The sequence below is a fragment of the Oncorhynchus nerka genome, linkage group LG27, assembly GCF_034236695.1.
Source record: "Oncorhynchus nerka isolate Pitt River linkage group LG27, Oner_Uvic_2.0, whole genome shotgun sequence".
Taxonomy (NCBI): domain Eukaryota; kingdom Metazoa; phylum Chordata; class Actinopteri; order Salmoniformes; family Salmonidae; genus Oncorhynchus; species Oncorhynchus nerka.
The window spans coordinates 35,645,157-35,668,417 of NC_088422.1; the positions used below are offsets into that span (position 1 = coordinate 35,645,157).

At 42.9% G+C, this 23,261-nt stretch overlaps 1 protein-coding gene across 2 annotated transcripts in view; it reads right to left on the reverse strand.

Annotated features, from left to right (window-relative positions):
- Positions 1-4,208: 4,208 nt before the first annotated feature.
- Positions 4,209-23,261, reverse strand: part of LOC115111676 (pleckstrin homology domain-containing family A member 2-like) — a 36,395-nt gene continuing 17,342 nt past the window's right edge. The window contains exons 5-12 of one of the 2 annotated variants that reach the window (XM_029638005.2): positions 13,737-13,834; positions 7,899-8,027; positions 7,678-7,779; positions 7,533-7,601; positions 7,174-7,244; positions 7,015-7,078; positions 6,542-6,619; positions 4,209-6,364 (exon numbers count right to left, since the gene is read on the reverse strand). In XM_029638005.2, the coding sequence (XP_029493865.1) occupies positions 5,894-6,364; positions 6,542-6,619; positions 7,015-7,078; positions 7,174-7,244; positions 7,533-7,601; positions 7,678-7,779; positions 7,899-8,027; positions 13,737-13,834 (1,082 nt within the window). In that variant the 3' untranslated portion in view covers positions 4,209-5,893. The remainder of the gene's footprint in view (positions 6,365-6,541; positions 6,620-7,014; positions 7,079-7,173; positions 7,245-7,532; positions 7,602-7,677; positions 7,780-7,898; positions 8,028-13,736; positions 13,835-23,261) is intronic. The other variant, XM_029638006.2, reaches the window with a different exon arrangement.

A 23,261-nucleotide genomic window follows, 5' to 3' on the forward strand; every position in this document is an offset into this window, starting at 1 on the left:
GACCCACTAACATCTACAATCCTAATCCTGCGCTGCGAATCAGAAACATCAGCCTCGGTGTGATATACAAAAATCTTGAAATATTTTGTGTATAATATTTTGAATTCCGTTAAACAATCGTTTCGAGATAGTTGGCCTACTCTCACAGTATATTTATAGAATATGCATTTTTCATGTTTGGTCAAGTGAATGGTCGGCCGTCTTTTCTGACTGCGGTTGCATGTGCAGTTGTGAACGGGTATGATTTGTATGATTCAGATGAAATAAAGTCGGATTCTTTCTCAGTACTTTCTAGACCGATGGTTTACATTCATAGCTATAATTGTAGGCCTCCATGTGTAATCACATTCTGATCTAATTTCGAACAAAAACATTCATTACGAACAGCAACTGTTTGTGAGAATATTTTTTGGTAGGCCATAGTTTGACATGCGTGTTGGCTTGAGGGACGCGCATTTCCAATTCATCTTTTTAATAATTTGTGTTTTATAAAACAAATAAATGGCATAATTCGAAAACTGTTGTTCTTTATAACTGCAATGTACCAAATATATCAGATTGTTATAAACGAATGTAGGGGCCAATCAATAAATTCAAAGAGGTATCTTAAAAAAAAATCAGATTAGCAATTAAGGCTAAACTTCTTTTTTTTTTTCAATGGTAGGCTATATTTTTAGATTTAGGTATATATTAATGCAATGTATTTATTTAATCTTAAACTGACTGGCAGGGAGTGAAACATCCCATAACGGCCAGGTCGCAGTTGCAAATGAGAACTTGTTCTCAACTAGCCTACCTGGTTAAATAAAGGTGAAATAAAAAAAATAAAAAAATAACCAAATCATAAATGTAGAAAGCCTATTAACTTGAATACCACTTAACATGTTTGAAAAATATTTTCTAATACTCATCAAGTGCTGTTTTGTACAATTTAGTTGTCTTAAGCAACATCTAAAATACTATGATTTTAAAGAGATTTTAGTTTAAGAATTTATAATTGCAGATAATATAACCTATATTTCGTCTCTGTGTGTAGAAATCAAATAAAGTACACTAATAGTTGAAGGCTACATTGTTTGAAAAAAAGGCAAATTAATCAATTCAAATTATTTATTGACTTTATCACAAATATTTGTCTCAAACAGAATTTGATTGTTTTGAACTTGCCATATTGATCTTTTACTTAAGACTTCTAGAACATCATCTCAGTCGATAAATAGAAGGTTAGGTCAGGCCTATGTGATAGGGCCTGTCATTTCACTCCAGTAGGCATGTTTTCAACTCTCCAACAGTGAGAGTATAGAAGCTGAGTAACCAAACAAACTGCTCCATGTTAGAACTAACATTCTAGAACTAAGAAGCTGAGAGAGACATAGACAGAGGTCAAATACATGCCTTTTTGTGGCCATGGTTGGACTACACTGTCCCATCCTTACTTCTACATTTCCTCTATCAAGTCATTAAAAAACGTTTTAGTCATTTTGCAGACACTCTTATCCAGAGCGACTTAAAGGAGCAATTGGGGTTAAGTGGCTTGCTCAAGGGCACATCAGCCGATTTTTCAAGTAGTCGGCTCTGGGATTCGAACCAGCGACCTTTTGGTTACGCCAGTAACTGGTCCAACGCTCCTAACCGCTAGGTCTGTATGGAGGAAGTGGTTCCAAGTGTTCCAGCACTCCACAGCTTTGTCCCACACACCTACAGCCAGACCAAAGGGAATGAGTGTGTGTGTGGTAGCAATGGACAAGGTCAACCCATTTCTCTGCAAACAATCACATCACACAGGGTAAGTCACATTCCTGCCCCCCTCTCCCTCTCCCCCACCCCCTTCGGTCAGGTGGTCTCTCTCATGTCCTATTTTGTGGAAAAGAGAGGGAACCTCACATGATAAACTACATAAAGAATAACTACAAGCTGTCCTGATTGGATTCCAATGAGAGATGCCGAATGGCACAGAGACTCAAGGAAGTGTTGTTTCACTGTGTTATTACTTTATATTGGGGTTGGAATGCAGAACATAGTTTTCTGGCACCAGATCCCAGGCTGCAAAAGACACTTTGTTAGCACACTCTACTGTCTATTAGCCCACACTACACGATTGTTCAATAAAACAACATCACTACTGTAAATGACTTGTATTATTAGTCTGTGTGTGCAGTGTGTTCCTCAGACAGGGCTAGTCTCTTCTAGGGTCACTGTCCTGATAGAGATGTGTCTGGCCCTCCATCGCCCTCTAGTGTTGGCCCTCTGCTCTGACAGACACAGCAGAACAGGGACTAACATCAAAATAGCACACAGAAACACGGTGCTCAAATTCTGAGTTCCAAACCATCAGGTCACATACTCCTAAACTCTTCTAAACACGCTCACACACACAGACGGCAGAGTTTCTCTGCAGAAAAATGCCCATTATTTTATCCGCTGGCATTTGACCAATAAAGTCGCAGGTGCCGAGTTTGAGGGGACAGAAAGGGCCTGGGGTTAGGGTGAGAAGGGGGCACAGAGGTGTCCATGTGGTAACATTAACATTTAGGATACCAGCCTCTGTGCCTGCGTGTATGTCCAGAGAGGAACATTTCACTCACAGGCGTCACTCTGAAGTGTTACTAAACACAAGTGACCTTCTTTACGCACTGATGGCCATTGGCCACACGAGAGAGATGGAGAGAAAGAGAGCGAGCAACAGAGAATGGCTTAGAGCTTCATCAGAAATGAACTACTACAGGATTAACTACTTTATGCATTAAGACCTCATATTTTCCATATAAGGCTTGCTGGCCTAGACATGATCCTCCTCACCTAGACACCATAATCCTCATCCTCACATAGACAACATTATCCTCCTCACATATCATTATCTTCCTCCTCTCCTAGACATTATCTTCCTCCTCTCCTAGATATCATTACCCTCCTCCCCACCTAGACATCATTATCCTCCTCCTCTCCTAGACATCATTATCCTCCTCCCCACCTAGACATCATTATCCCCATCCTCTCCTAGACATCATTATCCCCTCCTCTCCTAGACATCATTATCCCCTCCTCTCCTAGACATCATTATCTCCTCCTCTCCTAGATATTATCCCCCTCATCTCCTAGACATTATTCTCCTCCTCTCCTAGACATCATTATCTCCTCCCCCTCTCCAAGACATTATTATCTCCTCCTCCTCACCTAGACATCATTATCTCCTCCTCCTCTCCTAGATATCATTATCCTCCTCCTCCTCTCCTAGACATCATTATCTCCTCCTCTCCTAGACATTATTATCCCCCTCCTCTCCTAGATATCATTATCTCCTCCTCCTCTCCTAGACATCATTATCTCCTCCTCTCCTAGACATTATCCCCCTCCTCTCCTAGATATCATTATCTCCTCCTCCTCTCCTAGATATCATTATCCTCCTCCTCCTCTCCTAGACATCATTATCTCCTCCTCTCCTAGACATTATTATCCCCCTCCTCTCCTAGATATCATTATCCTCCTCCTCCTCTCCTAGATATCATTATCTCCTCCTCTCCTAGACATTATTATCCCCCTCCTCACCTAGACATCATTATCTCCTCCTCAACCTTCCTTGTCCTCCATCAGTCAGTCCTGTTTAATTGCTACCTTTAAAAAGCCTCTTCCTTCCAGTTGGATACTTTATCACTTCTGGGATGTCAGTCTTTAAAGGCTGAAAACTCATGTCAACACAGCTGACATTTGTGATGCTCTAAGGCCCTTTACTGTGTTAATGTGGCCTTTACTGTGGCTCACACCTTTCCCCACCATGGTACAGAGCTCAGGAGGCATGTCCCCAGGCGGGGTGGTCTGGGTTAGCATTGGGTCACAGGTTTCAGCACTGGACGTGTGAAAGACTTCACTTAACACAGCCTCTGGCGGGGCCGGCCAGGGTGGACGGTCCGGGGTCACTTCATCTCACCTCTAGGAGAGAGGTAGGAATAAGAGAAGAGGAGAGAGACGAGAAGGAGAGAAGAGGAGATACAATAGGAGAGAGAAAAATTGTATTTCTGTCTGTCTTTTTCTCACACCATCTGTTAAGTTCTTTGTGTTGCTTGTATCCAGCACACCAGTGACACTGTCACATCACAGGATGACAAACGGTTACTATTATAGCAGGACTGAGTGGGTCATACACTCACTTCACATCAAAAGTACTGGCCAAAACTAGATTGGTTTCAAATCAGACAACTTTACAACAGAACTAAAAAGCTTTTGTCTTATTATTTAATACACTTGCTTATAAGTAAAAAAAAACAACAACACCATTATGATCAGGTAGGTGAGTGGACACCAGGTACGAGGTAGAAGGCAGTCCATTACATCTGAAATACTGTACCACAGGAATTAATCAGAGAAAACAGTAACCAGAAGAGCAAAATACATGAAATTGCATTAGAAATAGCAGACATTAGCATTTAACCTTTCTCTTTCCGGAATTACAGTACTGCAAAATGCTAAAAGATCATATACAGAAATAAAAGATGCCAAACATTATCCTGTCTCTAATATGTTTGACCAGCCAGTCAACCATGATAAACTCAACACACAGATACACACACACACTCTGGGTTCAAATACATGTGTATTTGAGCATTTGTTATTTAAATACTTTTTTTTCTGTGTATTTCAGTGTTTTCAAATACACAGCCCAAAACAGGTACTTTTATTTGAGTTATATGTAAAAAAAAAACTAAAACAAATAGTCGACCAAATTGTATTTTAAAAGTATATTAAAATACTTATTTCAAATACTATTTTCAAATAACTGGGTTAAATGTATGGGAGTGTATTTGAGTATTTTCAAATACTTTCCAATATTCAACTACTTGTTTTTTTTTCAAATAAAGGTTACCTGAATACATGTTTCAAATGTATTGAAAATTAATTCAAATACATTAAATAGTATTTGAACCGATGTCTGACACACACACACACACACGTTTGTGATTTATAACAGGAGTCTATGTAAAGAATGAGAAACATGACAGGTTAAGTTTAAAGAGAAGGGAAAAGCACACCTGGACCTGGGTCGGTGAGGTGCAGGCAGGCAAAACACAACATGTGACATGACACAATACCATAGTAGATCATTTGCATTTGAGCAAGAGAATCCAGGCTTGTGGAACAATGTGCAGAAATACGCTAAAAGTGTATATACAAAATGTGCTGCTGATGTAGCGATTTGACGCAATTGGATGCAGTCTAACAAGGGAGCAGGACTGTCTACAGGCAGAGCCACAGACATGTTGGGTTTGGTCCCAATTGGCAGTGGCACCATATTCATTATATAGTGTACTACTTTTGACCAGGACCCATAGTGGGTGCCAATTGGGACGTAGCCTTGGTTAATACAAGCAAAAGACCAGCTGACTTAGACTAGTGGAGGGTGTTCGGTAGACAGACCAGGCTCCACCACAGCATCCACCTTCCTTCATCTCAGTACCTGGGTGGACTACATTCAAGTTTAAAGAGGAAATCGTACAATAAAATAACATATCCTTCACATTCCACCAGACACTCTAATACTGATAACCCCTCCCAGTCTGCCCAAGACTGCTCTCTCCGAATCACCCTCTATACCAAAAGCCCACAGCCACTACTGACACACCCCTCAGTGAGAGAACGCATCCAGGAACCCCAGTTTACATCACTACCCTCCCCCACCAGGGCTACCTCCGCAAACAGACCCACAGCAGACGTAGCTTCAGCAGCAGGCCTGTGAAACTCTTAGAGCAGAGGAGAAGGGGGTGGGGGAGGGAGGTTCAGTCTTTCAATGGTAGAAAGCACTCAAACAAGTGTCATTGTTTGTCTGTCTACACATTGGTTCTAGATGGTGGTTCTATATATTGTTGGATCCAGAGTTTTGTTGATTCTAGAAGTGATGCTTCTAGACGTCGGTGGTGCGGATGCCATCATCGTCCAGGCTGAAAGGGAAGCTGCGGCCTTTGGGGGGCTGAGGCTGAGAGCGGTGTCTCCTCCGGCTGCTGGAGGGGTCTGGAGCTATGGGGCCAGAGCAGGCTGGGACCCCCACACCACTGGCTAGGGCTGGAGCTGGGACCCCCTGTGGGATGAGAGTGGGAGTGGAGGGGGAGGATGAAGATGAGGAGGTGGAGGAAGAGGTGGAGCGAGAGGAAAGACTGGAGGGCAGATTGCTAAAGTGACTGTCCTTGTCCAGTGTGCCCAGAGCGGGAGCCTCTCTTTGGGGTACGGGGGTCCAGGGCTGCCACCCCGGGGCCACGGAACACGACTTCACTAGTGGGGGTCTCCTGTCATCTCCCTGGCGACCACGGAACACAGAGGGTGGGTGGGAGGAGTTACCATGGCGATACAGTGAGGAGGCAAACGTAAATGCAGAACCCTGAGAGAGAGAGAGAGATTCCATTTTTCCAATTCCCCCACTGAATCACGCTTGCATTTGGGCATGCCATAAGGACCACTAATAGTACTGGTCTGAATTGCTAGTCGGCCCGTCGGATCATGTGGGGCAAATTCTGAGGAGTTGTGATTTGAGGCTTTTGTATGTATCTAAATCTACCTTGGCAGGGCCTCTGAAATCCTGTATCTTCAACTCAATGTCTCTGATCCAGCCCTGCATGTCCTCTGGAGTGTCTGTCTGCAACAAAACCAGCACATGCTTACACATCACGCTTAAACAACTCAGTAAGCACACACACACACACACACACACACACACCTCTCTGTGATCTGAGGCCCCTGCCCCTAGTCAGCTGTTCTCCCATGGGGGGACAAGGGATGTTATTGTTCTTACGGTTAAGTGTTGGGAAAGTACTCCTCCAATTCACAAAAAACATCCTGTCCATTTCTCCAAAAACAGAAGTAAGGCCACACATGAGCAACAGAGCATCAAGCCAGAGAGGAGTCAACACAGCTGGAAGCCCAACTGACGACCACACACACACACACACACACACACACACACACACACACACACACACACACACACCCACACACACACACCACACACACACACACACACACCCCTCCTACCTGGACGTAGAAGACCCTGGAGCTGGTGATGATTTCAAACAGGTTATCTCTCATCAGCAGGTCCCTGACAGAGATGAGTGGGTAAGACATTGAGCTTCTGTGTTTGTGTGTTTGTCTGGTGTCGAGAGAACGAGAGAAAAAGAGGTGTATGACTCTCACCCAGATTTCACCAGACACTCATGGACCTTCTGAATGTCTCTCAGAGAAACAGTTCTCAGGGGCTCCTTATCCTGAAATACATATCAAATGCAGGTTACACACACGCGCACATCAGAAAAACACCACTTTACTCTATTCCACTGACATATCTGTCACACAGAACACTAAACACACAAAACCAGAACCAAAGACTTAAACATGGAGGACACATGATTTTTCCTAGAATGTATTGGCTTGGTTTGTATTTCCTATCCCAAATCCATGAGGACATCTGTAATTACACCCCAGTGAGGTCTAAACAGCAACAGCGTTACCACTCAGAGCCACACACAGAGGAGAGGGACAGGATATGACCTCACCATCTCACACTTGTAGTAACTGACAGCGTTGTGGTCCAGTGTGAAGAAACGTCTCTTCCAGCTTTTCCTCTGAAACACACAACAGATTAGTTCAAAAGTGTGTGTGTACGAGCGTGTGTGTGTGTGTGTGTGTGTGTGTACTCACCACGTTACCCTGTTTGACACAATAGCCACACCTCAGTACACCTGGTCTACTGCCTACAGAGGAGACCCTCCTGTCCCCTACCTCCATTTCTCCCCCCTCATTCTGCAACACACACAATCATCATCCTCACAACTATCATCATCATCATCATCATCACGTCATCATTACCGCCATCTTCACTGTCATCATGGCAATAGTATATTTGGTCTAGACCATAGTACCTGGTAGATGGGTGTGTGTACCACCACTCCCCCGATGATCTCAGTCTTGTAGGCCAGCCTCTTACCCCCTGCCTCACCGGTTACTGTAGAAACCTCTGATCTGGGCTGGAGAGGCCCTGCTTTAGGGACCTACAGAAAACAACAGTTTGAGCAATAAGTCAAACACACAGCTAGCAGTTGGCCTTTAGCCAACAACACATTACCATTCAGGTTTACTTATTGATATCCTATGAAACTATAAATGCATTATAACACATTTATGGAGTGATAAACAAGAAATGTGAGATAAACAAGGCCCATAAGGCATACAGGGTTTCTTCAATGGGAATACAGGGCAGTTAAAGAGGAAGTGGAAGAGCGAGAGTTGTGTGAGGACAGGTGACAATAGAGAAGAAAGCAGCACCACACTTCAGCCTCACAGAGCCACAGACAGTGGTGACCTTTCTGACACAGGTTCCAATAATCTCTCCTTCCTCCCGAAGTGTGACACTTCCCTTCATGGATTGGAAAGAAAATGACTGCTACAGTGCCGTACGAAAGTATTCGCACCCATTGACTTTTTCCACATTTTGTTGTGTTACAGCCTGAATATAAATTTGATTAAATAGAGATTTTGTGTCACTGGCCTACACATAATATCCCATAATGTCAAAGTGGAATGATGTTTTTAGAAATTTTTACAAATTAGTTCAAAGATCAGTCAATAAAAATTCCGCCCCTTTGTTATGGCTTAAATCAGATCAGGAGACAAACTTAGCTTAACAAGTCACATAATAAGTTGCATGGACTCACTGTGTGAAATAATAATGTTTAAAATGATTTTTTAATGACTACCTCACCCACCACATACAATTATCATCTGTAAGGTCCCTCAGTCGAGCAGTGAATTTCAAACACAGATTCAACCACAAAGACCAGGGAGGTTTTCCAATGCCTCGCAAAGAAGGGCACCTATTGGTAGGTGGATTAGAAAAGCAAGCATTGAATATCCTTTTGAGCATGGTTAAGTTATTAATTCGACTTTGGATGGTGTATCAATACACCCAGTCACTACAAAGATGCAGGCGTCCTTCCTAACTCAGTTGCCGGAGAGGAAAGAAGCCGCTCAGGGATTTCACCATGAGGCCAACGGTGATTTTACAGAGCAAAATGGCTGTGATAGAAGAAAACTGAGGATGGATCAACAAGTGTAGTTACTCCACAATACTAACCTAAATGACAGAGTGAAAAGAAGCAAGCCTGTACAGAATAAAAATATACAAAAAAACTTGCATTCTGTTTGCAATAAAGCACTAAAGTATAAAAAATAAAATAAATGAACTACTAACTATGTCCTGAATACAAAGCGGTGTGATTGAGGCAAATCCAACAACATATCACTGAGTACCACGCTATAGATTTACAAGCATGCTAGTGGCTGCATCATGTTATGAGTATGCTTGTCATCGGCAAGGACTCTAGAGTTTTTTTGTGATAAAAATAAACGGAATGGCAAATAGAAATCCAATATGGATGGTGTTAAGAGATAGATGGGAGGGGTATAATGGAGCTGAAGGTTGGGACTAATAACAACAAGAAAATTAATGTAAAACATACTGTGCACGGTAAACATATATAGGTTAAGAACTTCTATGAAAGAGCAGTTTGAAATATATGGCAAATAGAAATCAAACCGGATGGAAGTCAGGAATAGATGGGAGAGGTTGAGGAAGGACGGGAGTAAAAACAAACAAAATAGAACTATTGTAAAATAGACTGTCCATAAAATGTATATAGTTTGTATAAGCTGGAAATACAGGCCTAAGCTTTGTTGTTCATTAGTTTGCTCCAATTGGGGGAAGGGTGGTAGGGTAATAAAGGAAACTATATTTTTAAAAAGGTGTGTGTGTGTGTGTATAAGCAAAAAATATATATGGGGGATTGGAAGTGATGCAGACAATTAGATTGATGGAAACTACAATCTATCTGCAATATTAAAGCTGATCTACACACTAAATGTAAAAAAAATCAAAATAAATAAATAGTGTAGTTACTCCACAATACTAACCTAAATGACAGAGTGAAAAGAAGCAAGCCTGTACAGAACAGAAATATTCTAAAACATGCATTCTTTGGCAATAAGGCAATTTTTTTTTTTTTTTTTGACTTTATGTCCTGAATACAAAGCGTTACGATTGAGGCAAATTCAACACAACACATCACTGAGTACAACACTATAGATTTAAAAGCATGGTGGTGGCTGCATCATGTTATGAGTATGCTTATTATCGGCAAGGACTCTGGAGTTTTTGGGGATAAAAAGAAACGGAATAGAGCTAAGTACAGGCAAAATCCCAGAGGAAAACCTAGTGTTCAGTCTGCTTTCCAAAAACACCAGGAGACAAATTTCACCTGTCAGCAGGACAAGAACCTAAAACAAAGGCCAAATATACGGTTTACATATCTGGCATTGCTCATCTCATAGGAATATACTGTTTTCTACACTATTCTACGGTATCTCATTGACTTAATAATGCTTACATACTGTATCTTGCATTTACTCATCTCATATGTATATACTGTTGTTTCTATACTATTCTACTGTATCTTAGTTCGTTCCGCTCTGACGTTGCTCGTCCATGTGTATATAGTCTTAATTCATTTCTACTTAGATTTATTGGGAACTGGGTATACGTTGGACTGGATATTACTTGTTAGATATTACTGCACTGTCGGAGATAGAAGCACAAGCATTTCACTACCCCTGCAATAACATCTGTTAATGTGATTTGATATACACCGGAGTAGCTTACCAAGACGACATGAATGTTCCTGAGTGGCCTAGTTATAGTTTTGAATTAAAATCAGCTCAAAAATCTATGGCAAGATTTGAAAATGGCTGTCTAGCAATGATAAACAACCAACTTGACAGAGCTTGAAGATTCTAACATGTATTGACTCAGGGGTGTGAATATTTAAGTAAATGAGATATTTCTGAATTAAATTTTCAATACATTTGCAAACATTTCTAAAAACATGTTTTCACTTTGTCATTATGGGGTATTGTGTGTAGATACGTGAAAAAAGAAATTCAGGCTGTAACACAACAAAATGTGGAATAAGTCAAGGGGTATGAATACTTTTTCAAGGCACTGTATATGGAAACTCCCTCTAGGCCTACACCAATCCAATGTTTTCAAATTTATGTGGAGTGGTGAACGAGTGCACACTTCAGGAGAAAAAAAAGATTATTGGGACATAACCACAAACTGCTGCTCTCAGCCTTCTGTAGAAGTGTGGAGGGGAGGAGTTACAGGCCTTCAGCATTAAACTCTCTGGTCAAGAAGTTTGTGTGTGTGTGTCAGATTTTTATGGCAGCTCCACAGCACAGCAGATGTGTGTGGTCCTGGTAGAGCATGGCACTTGCAACTAGAGGCCTTCACGGGTCCAAAAAGTTGGACCCGTTCCGAAATGGACCTGGGGCATTCCCATCCGGAACAGATATGCATGAATTCACTTTCTTATTACCCGTTCCAAATGGACCTGGGGCATTCCCATCCGGAACAGATATGCATGAATTCACTTTCTTATTACCCGTTCCAAATGGACCTGGGGCATTCCCATCCGGAACAGATATGCATGAATGGACCTGGGGCATTCCCATCCGGAACAGATATCTTCATTACCCGTTCCAAATGGACCTGGGGCATTCCCATCCGGAACAGATATGCATGAATTCACTTTCTTATTACCCGTTCCAAATGGACCTGGGGCATTCCCATCCGGTTCCAAATGGACAGATATGCAGATATGCATGAATTCACTTTCTTATTACCCGTTCCAAATGGACCTGGGGCATTCCCATCCGGAACAGATATGCATGAATTCACTTTCTTATTACCCGTTCCAAATGGACCTGGGGCATTCCCATCCGGAACAGATATGCATGAATTCACTTTTTAATACCCGTTCCAAATGGACCTGGGGCATTCCCATCAAATGGACCTGGGGCATTCCCATCCGGAACAGATATGCATGAATTCACTTTCTTATTACCCGTTCCAAATGGACCTGGGGCATTCCCATCCGGAACAGATATGCATGAATTCACTTTTTATTACCCGTTCCAAATGGACCTGGGGCATTCCCATCCGGAACAGATATGCATGAATTCACTTTTTTAATACCCGTTCCAAATGGACCTGGGGCATTCCCATCCGGAACAGATATGCATGAATTCACTTTTTTAATACCCGTTCCAAATGGACCCGTGAAAAGCATCTGCTAAATGGTACAGTATATACAGTATTATATTATAAACAGTGTACGTGTGGAAAGCCCCCCCCCACAGGCTGAATATAGGATTCAACACACACTGTGAGGGAATGTGCTCTGTGAAACCTCAAAACACAAATCATGCTGTCCTGTTTCACCATTTCCTCATATTCTAGATGAGAGATTGTGAGAGTATGTGCGCGTGCCAAACCAAAAGCATAATTAGCGGTGGGGGAAGGTCCAATCGTAAAATGAGGAAAGGAGTAGCACTGTGTTGTGTCAAGACACAGAAATCAAGTAGCTGCCTGGTGCTTTATGGTGGGAATTTATTTCTCCTATCAATCAAATTTGTACATTTTGCATTTCACCTCAGTTGAGAACAAGTTCTCATTTACAACTGCGACCTGGCCAAGATAAAGCAAAGCAGTGTGACAAAAAACAACAACACAGAGTTACACATGGGATAAACAAATGTACAGTCAATAACAAAATAGAAAATCTATATACAGTGTGTGCAAATGTAGTAAGATTAGGGAGGTAAGGCAATAAATAGGCCATAGTGCCGAAATAATCAAACATTGGAGTGATAGATGTGCAAGTAGAGATACTGGGGTGCAAAAGAGCAAAAATAAATAACAATATGGGGAGGTAGTTGGGTGGGCTATTTACAGATGGGCTGTGTACAGGTGCAGTGATCTGAGATAAGGCGGGGCTTTACCTAGCAAAGACTTATAGATGACCTGGAGCCAGTGGGTTTGTCGACGAATATGCCAACGAGAGCATACAGGTCGCAGTGGTGGGTAGTATATGGGGCTTTGGTGACAAAATGGATGGCTCTGTGATAGACTGCACCCAATTTACTGAGTAGTGTTGGAGGCTATATTGTAAATGACATTACCAAAGTCAAGGATCGGTAGGATAGTCAGTTTTACGAGGGTGTTTAGCAGCATGAGTGAAGGATGCTTTTTTGCGAAATAGGAAGCCGATTCTAGATATAATTTGAATTGGAGATGCTTAGTGGGAGTCTGGAAGGAGAGTTTACAGTCTAACCAGACCCCTAGCTATTTGTAGTTGTCCACATATTCTAAGTCAGAACCGTCCAGAGTAGTGATGCTAGTTGGGCGGGTGGGTGCAGACAGCGATCGGTTAAAGAGCATGCATTTAGTTTAACTAGCATTTAAGAGCAGTTGGAGGCCACGGACGGAGTGTTGTATAGCATTGAAGCTGTCTGGAGGCAAGTTAACACAGTGCCCAAAGAAGGGCCAGAAGTATACAGAATGGTGTAGTCTGCGTAGAGGTGGACCAGAGAATCACCAGCAGCAAGAGCGACATCATTGATATATACAGAGAAAAGAGTCGGCCCGAGAATTGAACCCTGTGGCACCCACATAGAGGCTGCCAGAGGTCCGGACAACAGGCCCTCTGATTTGACACACTGACCTCTATCTGAGAAGTAGTTGGTGAACCAGGCGAGGCAGTTATTTGAGAAACCAAGGCTGTTAAATTAATTATTATCAGGGCAAATTGACCTGTCTCTCACTATATGTTAATGTTAACGTTAGCTACAGGAGTTGGGGTACTCACAGTGATCTTGGTAGCTTTGTTCAGAGCGAGGACCCAGTCTTTCAGGTCAGCAGCATCGTTGGCATGGAGGAAATAACGCCGAGACACTGCATTGATCACTGCAGACATAGTTATATACAGAAATACAGAACATAAATACAGAGGTTATAATAGCACTGATCACTGCAAGGAGGACAGAACAGGTATGGGTTGTTCCACCTCAGAAAGCACCAGAAAGAGGGTTGACACCCACCATCTTAGATTGTTCTTAGCAACAGATACGATGAGCATTTCTGAAACATTATTTTGTTGAAATATCATTTAATCTATGAGAAATTAAGCTAACCGATTGCACCCAAATGGGCTATTTTAATGTATAGGATTCAGATCATTTTCAATTAATATAGTACTCAACATCCGATTCGGACCAAATGTTTTCCTACCAATTAGTAAGACATGAGGAATTGTGTGTGTGTATATATATATATATATATATATACACACTGCTCAAAAAAATTAAGGGAACACTAAAATAAAACATCCTATATCCGAATGAATTAAATATTCTTATTAAATACTTTTTTCTTTACATAGTTGAATGTGCTGACAACAAAATCACACAAAAATTATCAATGGAAATCAAATTTATCAACCCATGGAGGTCTGGATTTGGAGTCACACTCAAAATTAAAGTGGAAAACCACACTACAGGCTGATCCAACTTTGATGTAATGTCCTTAAAACAAGTCAAAATGAGGCTCAGTAGTGTGTGTGGCCTCCACGTGCCTGTATGACCTCCCTACAACACCTGGGCATGCTCCTGATGAGGTGGCGGATGGTCTCCTGAGGGATCTCCTCCCAGACCTGGACTAAAGCATCCGCCAACTCCTGGACAGTCTGTGGTGCAACGTGGCGTTGGTGGATGGAGCGAGACATGATGTCCCATGTCGGGCCAGTCCATAGCATCAATGCCTTCCTCTTGCAGGAACTGCTGACACACTCCAGCCACATGAGGTCTAACATTGTCTTGCATTAGGAGGAACCCAGGGCCAACTGCAACAGCATATTGTCTCACAAGGGGTCTGAGGATCTCATCTCGGTAACTAATGGCAGTCAGGCTACCTCTGGCGAGCACATGGAGGGCTTTGCGGTCCCCCAAAGAAATGCCACCCCACACCATGACTGACCCACCGCCAAACCGGTCATGCTGGAGGATGTTGCAGGCAGCGGAACGTTCTCCAAGGCGTCTCCAGACTCTGTCACGTGCTCAGTGTGAACATGCTTTCATCTGTGAAGAGCACAGGGCGCCAGTGGCAAATTTTCCAATCTTGGTGTTCTCTGGCAAATGCCAAACGTCCTGCACGGTGTTGGGCTGTAAGCACAACCCCCACCTGTGGACATCGGGCCCTCATACCACCCTCATGGAGTCTGACCATTTGAGCAGACACGTGCACATTTGTGGCCTGCTGGAGGTCATTTTGCAGGGCTCTGGCAGTGCTCCTCCTTGCACAAAGGCGGAGGTAGCGGTCCTGCTGCTGGGTTGTTGCCCTCCTACGGCCTCCTCCACGTCTCCTGATGTACTGGCCTGTCTCCTGGTAGCGCCTCCATAATCTGGACACTACGCTGACAGACACAGCAAACCTTCTTGCCACAGCTCGCATTGATGTGCCATCCTGGATGAGCTGCACTACCTGAGCCACTTGTGTGGGTTGTAGACTCAGTCTCATGCTACCACTAGAGTGAAAGTACCACCAGCATTCAAAAGTGACCAAAACATCAGCCAGGAAGCATAGGAACTTAGAAGTGGTCTGTGGTCCCCACCTGAAGAATCACTCCTTTATTGGGGGTGTCTTGCTAATTGCCTATAATTTCCACCTGTTGTCTATTCCATTTGCACAACAGCATGTGCAATTTATTGTCAATCAGTGTTGCTTCCTAAGTGGACAGTTTGATTTCACAGAAGTGTGATTGACTTGGAGTTACATTGTGTTGTTTAAGTGTTCCCTTTATTTTTTTTGAGCAGTGTATAATATATATATATATTTTTTATTTATTTTTAAAGCCACCCACGGAAGCCTCACACTTCATGTCAATCCCACCCCAACAACCAGTATACAGTATCAGTTCTCTATTTTTGACAAGTAGAATGAAGCTGTGGCTTGCTTCCCAATACCATGTAATGTATTCCCTGTGAATCTGGTCATGTTTCTTTTCCCCTGTTCAAAGAAATTAGTCATTGAAGAAGCTTGCATTATTTACCATAAAGTAGTGTCAATGGTTTATAGAGAGGGTCTTCTAAGTGGGGAGCGGACCGATGGGTGGGTTTCCATGTGGTTCCTGCTTTTTATTTTACATCCATGGGCTAATCAACATTAAAGATAATAACTAGATTTTAGTAAAACAAAGGCAACACTAGCTATTCTCTTGTGGAATTTCAAAGGCCTTAATTGTTCTATCAAACATTCCAAATATCTTGAGTCTAAAACCACATTGATAGAGCAATGCTCTGAGAAACACACATGAAATTGAATTGAATGAATTCATAATTATTAACAAAAATTCAGTTGATGATTCATGGGACAAAGGTTTTATTAAAAACAATGCAACTACATTTGCATCTGGGCTGAATAAATCACATTTAAAAGAAGATATCAGAATTGGAAAAGTTGTTAACGAAGTTAGAGGCCACGCACGCCTCCAACTCAATCATCAAGTTTGCGGACGACACAACAGTGGTAGGCTTGATTACCAACAACGACGAGACGGCCTACAGGGAGGAGGTGAGGGCCCTCGGAGTGTGGTGTCAGGAAAATAACCTCACACTCAACGTCAACAAAACTAAGGAGATGATTGTGGACTTCAGGAAACAGCAGAGGGAACACCCCCCTATCCACATCGATGGAACAGTAGTGGAGAGGGTAGTAACTTTTAAGTTCCTCGGCGTACACATCACAGACAAACTGAATTGGTCCACCCACACAGACAGCATCGTGAAGAAGGCGCAGCAGCGCCTCTTCAACCTCAGGAGGCTGAAGAAATTCGGCTTGTCACCAAAAGCACTCACAAACTTCTACAGATGCACAATCGAGAGCATCCTGTCGGGCTGTATCACCGCCTGGTACGGCAACTGCTCCGCCCACAACCGTAAGGCTCTCCAGAGGGTAGTGAGGTCTGCACAACGCATCACCGGGGGCAAACTACCTGCCCTCCCGGACACCTACACCACCCAATGTCACAGGAAGGCCATAAAGATCATCAAGGACAACAACCACCCGAGCCACTGCCTGTTCACCCTGCTATCATCCAGAAGGCGAGGTCAGTACAGGTGCATCAAAGCTGGGACCGAGAGACTGAAAAACAGCTTCTATCTCAAGGCCATCAGACTGTTAAACAGCCACCACTAACATTGAGTGGCTGCTGCCAACACACTGACTCAACTCCAGCCACTTTAATAATGGGAATTGATGGGAAATGTAAAATATATCACTAGCCACTTTAAACAATGCTACCTAATATAATGTTTATATACCCTACATTATTCATCTCATATGTATACATATATACTGTACTCTATATCATCTACTGCATCTTTATGTAATACATGTATCACTAGCCACTTTAACTATGCCACTTTGTTTACATACTCATCTCATATGTATATACTGCACTCAATACCATCTACTGTATCTTGCCTATGCCGCTCTGTACCATCACTCACTCATATATCTTATGTACATATTCTTTATCCCCTTACACTTGTGTCTATAAGGTAGTACTTTTGGAATTGTTAGCTAGATTACTTGTTGGTTCTTACTGCATTGTTGGAACTAGAAGCACAAGCATTTCGCTACACTCGCATTAACATCTGCTAACCATGTGTATGTGACAAATAACATTGGATTTGATTTGATCTGGAGCGTTCAACAAATACCTTTTCTGTGCAACAACTCTCTCCAAAGTCAAGACAGAACTAAATCTAATGATAAGACAGAGATCAGAATATTCCATCCATTGAGATAAACTTAAGCATTAGTTTCATGGTAATCGACACAGTTGTCTTTTGGCTAACAAGCTTCGCAGTAATTAGCGGATATTGTAACCATTGAAACTGAATCAGGTGAATTACTATCAGAATCCAAATTATATCAACTAAAGTGTAACGATGTGCACTGAGAGTTCGGAAGCAAGTTCAGGGAGTGAGTGTTTTAATAAATAAACACAACATAATACAAGAAACACGAACAACACATAGACATAACACAGGAACAGAAACAATAACGCCTAGGGAAGGAACCAAAGGGAGTGACATATACAGTGGGGAGAACAAGTATTTGATAACCTGCAAAATCGGCAGTGTTTCCTGCAAAATCGGCAATGTTTCCTACTTACAAAGCATGTAGAGGGCTGTAATTTTTATCATAGGTACACTTCAACTGTGAGAGACCGAATCTAAAACAAAAATCCAGAAAATCACATTGTATGATTTTTAAGTAAGTGATTTGCATTTTATTGCATGACATAAACATTTGATCACCTACCAACCAGTAAGAATTCCGACTCACAGATCTGTTAGTTTTTCTTTAAGAAGCCCTCCTGTTCTCCACTCATTACCTGTATTAACTGCACCTGTTTGAACTCATTACCTGTATAAAAAGGCACCTGTACACACACACAATCAAACAGACTCCAACCTCTCCACAATGGCCAAGACCAGAGAGCTGTGTAAGGACATCAGGGATAAATTGTAGACCTGCACAAGGCTGGGGTGGGCTACAGGACAATAGGCAAGCAGCTTGGTGAGAAGGCAACAACTGTTGGCGCAATTATTTGAAAATGGAAGTTCAAGGTGACGGTCAATCACCCTCGGTCTGGGGCTCCATGCAAGAACTCACCTCGCGGGGCATCAATGATCATGAGGAAGGTGAGGGATCAGCCCAGAACTACACGGCAGGACCTGGTCAATGACCTGAAGAGAGCTGGGACCACAGTCTCAAAGAAAACCATTAGTAACACACTACGCAGTCATGGATTAAAATCCTGCAGCGCACGCAAGGTCCCCCTGCTCAAGCCAGCGCATGTCCAAGCCCGTCTGAAGTTTGCCAATGACCATCTGGATGATGCAGAGGAGGAATGGGAGAAGGTCATGTGGTCTGATGAGACAAAAATAGAGCTTTTTGGTCTAAACTCCACTCGCCGTGTTTGGAGGAAGAAGAAGGATGAGTACAACCCCAAGAACACCATCCCAACCGTGAAGCATGGAGGTGGAAACATCATTCTTTGGGGATGCTTTTCTGCAAAGGGGACAGGACGACTGCACCGTATTGAAGGGAGGATGGATGGGGCCATGTATCGCGAGATCTTGGCCAACAACTTCCTTCCCTCAGTAAGAGCATTGAAGATGGGTCGTGGCTGGGTCTTCCAGTATGACAACGACCCAAAACACAAAGCCAGGGCAACTAAGGAGTGGGTCCGTAAGAAGAATCTCAAGGTCCTGGAGTGGCCTAGTCAGTCTCCAGACCTGAACCCAAAAGAAAATCTTTGGAGGGAGCGGAAAGTCCATATTGCCCAGCGACAGCACCGAAACCTGAAGGATCTGGAGAAGGTCTGTATGGAGGAGTGGGCCAAAATCCCTGCTGCAGTGTGTGCAAACCTGGTCAAGAACTACAGGAAACGTATGATCTCTGTAATTGCAAACAAAGGTTTCTGTACCAAATATTAAGTTCTGCTTTTCTGATGTATAAAATACTTATGTCATGCAATAAAATGCAAATTAATTACTTAAAAATCATACAATGTGATTTTCTGGATTTTTGTTTTAGATTCAGTCTCTCAGTTGAAGTGTACCTATGATAAAAATTACAGACCTCTACATGCTTTGTAAGTAGGAAAACCTGCAAAATCGGCAGTGTATCAAATACTTGTTCTCCCCACTGTATAGGGAAGATAATCAGGGAAGTAATGGAGTCAGGGAAGTGCACGTAACGATGGTGACAGGTGTGCCCCATAACGAGCAGCCTGGTGACCTAGAGGCCAGAGAGGGAGCACACGTGACAAAGTTTCCCCGTTTCTATAAAGAATTGTACCCCTCTGATTGTAAATCCACTCCAAGCCAGACGGAGTCCTTTTTAAAAATGTAAGAACTCTTCTTCTCTCAACTGAAGCAGGTTTGATTTGAGCCCAAATCTCTCTCCATGAACTTAAAAAGGGCATTGGATAGCATGAATAAAGACAAATCACCTGGTTGGGACAGTATTCCTTCTGAGGTCTATTTAATATTTTGGAACCAACCGATCAACTATTACTCGAAATGATTAACACAGCCAATCAAAGGGTCATTTGGAAGGGAAGTAAATAAAATATTTGGCATGGGTCCTTAGATCCTCAAAAAGGTTTTACAGCTGCGCATCCTGACTGGTTGCATCACTGCCTGGTATGGCAACTGCTCAGCCTCCGACCGCAAGGCACTACAGAGGGTAGTGTGTACGGCCCAGTACACCACCGGGGCCAAACTTCCTGCCATCCAGGACCTCCATTCCAGGCGGTGTCAGAGGAAGGCCCTAAAAATGGTCAGACTCCAGCCACCCTAGTCATAGACTGTTCTCTCTCCTACCGCACGGCAAGCTGTACCGGAGCGCCAAGTCTAGGTCCAAGAGGCTTCCAAACAGCTTCTACCCCCAAGCCACAAGACTCCCGAACAGCTAATCAAATGACTACCCAGAGTATTTGCAATCCCCCCTTATGCTGCTGCTACTCTCTGTTATTACCACTTTAATAACCCTACCTGCATGTACATAATTACCTCAACACCGGTGCCCCTGCACATTGACACATTGACTCTGTACCGGTATACCCTGTATATAGCCTCCACATTGACTCTGTACCGGTATACCCTGTATATAGCCTCCACATTGACTCTGTACCGGTATACCCTGTATATAGCCTCATTTAACATTTACATTTAAGTCATTTAGACTCTGAGCGACTTACAAATTGGTGCATACCTTATGACCCCAGTGGAACAGTAGTGCATCTAAATCTTTTCAGGGGAGGGGGTGAGAGGGATTACTTTATCCTATCCTAGGTATTCCTTAAAGAGGTGGGGTTTCAGGTGTCTCCGGAAGGTGGTGATTGACTCCGCTGTCCTGGCGTCGTGAGGGAGTTTGTTCCACCATTGGGGGCCAGAGCAGCGAACAGTTTTGACTGGGCTGAGCGGGAACTGTACTTCCTCAGTGGTAGGGAGGCGAGCAGGCCAGAGGTGGATGAACGCAGTGCCTTGTTTGGGTGTAGGGCCTGATCAGAGCCTGGAGGTACTGAGGTGCCGTTCCCCTCACAGCTCCGTAGGCAAGCACCATGGTCTTGTAGCGGATGCGAGCTTCAACTGGAAGCCAGTGGAGGGAGCGGAGGAGCGGGGTGACCCTGCGGCGTATGAGTTGTAGGGGCTTAATGGCACAGGCAGGGAGCCCAGCCAACAGCGAGTTGCAGACAAGTGCCTGGATTAGGACCTCGCAGGCAGGGTCGTACTTGACTGTAGAGCATGAACCTACAGGAACGGGCCACCGCCTTGATGTTAGTTGAGAACGACAGGGTGTTGTCCAGGATCACGCCAAGCTTAGCGCTCCACATTGGACTCTGTACCGGTATACCCTGTATATAGCCTCCACATTGACTCTGTACCGGTATACCCTGTATATAGCCTCCACATTGACTCTGTACCGGTATACCCTGTATATAGCCTCCACATTGACTCTGTACCGGTATACCCTGTATATAGCCTCCACATTGACTCTGTACCGGTATACCCTGTATATAGCCTCCACATTGACTCTATACCGGTATACCCTGTATATAGCCTCCACATTGACTCTGTACCGGTATACCCTGTATATAGCCTCCACATTGACTCTGTACCGGTATACCCTGTATATAGCCTCCACATTGACTCTGTACCGGTATACCCTGTATATAGCCTCCACATTGACTCTGTACCGGTATACCCTGTATATAGCCTCCACATTGACTCTGTACCGGTATACCCTGTATATAGCCTCCACATTGACTCTGTACCGGTATACCCTGTATATAGCCTCCACATTGACTCTGTACCGGTATACCCTGTATATAGCCTCCACATTGACTCTGTACCGGTATACCCTGTATATAGCCTCCACATTGACTCTGACTCTGTATATAGCCTCCACATTGACTCTGTACCGGTACCCCTGTATATAGCCTCCACATTGACTCTGTACCGGTATACCCTGTATATAGCCTCCACATTGACTCTGTACCGGTATACCCTGTATATAGCCTCCACATTGACTCTGTACCGGTATACCCTGTATATAGCCTCCACATTGACTCTGTACCGGTATACCCTGTATATAGTCTCCACATTGACTCTGTACTGGTACCCCCTGTATATAGCCTCCACATTGACTCTGTACCGGTATACCCTGTATATAGCCTCCACATTGACTCTGTACCGGTATACCCTGTATATAGCCTCCACATTGACTCTGTACCGGTATACCCTGTATATAGCCTCCACATTGACTCTGTACCGGTATACCCTGTATATGGCCCCGCTACTGTTATTTACTGCTGCTCCTTAATTATTGGTTTTTCTTAAAACTGCATTGTTGGTTAAGGGCTTATAAGTAAGCAATCCACTGTAAGGTCTACCTACACTTGTTGTATTCGGAGCATGTAAAATTTGATTTGAAATACAGCACTAATTTTGGTTTTATTCAATAAAAAGGTAAAGATGCCACACAGTGCTCTCACCATCTTTGATAAACACAGAAATACAGTTATTTTCAAACATTCTGTCATTCCATCTCAAAACTTACTTTACCAAAATGGTACATCCAGACCAAAGCGGGTTTGTTAAATTATTATCCTCAGATAACCTTTGTTGTCTATTACTTATCTTACATCAGGGACTCTTTTTAAAAATTGTTTAATTTTATTTTATTGTTGGACATAAAAGACAAAAAATAAAAAAATAAAATCAGCTCCAACTGATATTAATTTTGGAAATCTGTCCCAAAGTATTTCCACATATAGAGAGATATACATTGTGTATACAAAACATTACTAACTTCTGCTCCTTCCACATATAGAGAGATATACATTGTGTATACAAAACATTACTAACATCTGCTCCTTCCACATATAGAGAGATATACACTGTGTATACAAAACATTACTAACATCTGCTCCTTCCACATATAGAGAGATATACACTGTGTATAAAAAACATTACTAACATCTGCTCCTTCCACATATAGAGAGATATACACTGTGTATACAAAACATTACTAACATCTGCTCCTTCCACATATAGAGAGATATACACTGTGTATACAAAACATTACTAACATCTGCTCCTTCCACATATAGAGAGATATACACTGTGTATACAAAACATTACATACATCTGCTCCTTCCACATATAGAGAGATATACACTGTGTATACAAAACATTACATCTGCTCCTTCCACAGAGAGATATACACTGTGTATACAAAACATTACTAACATCTG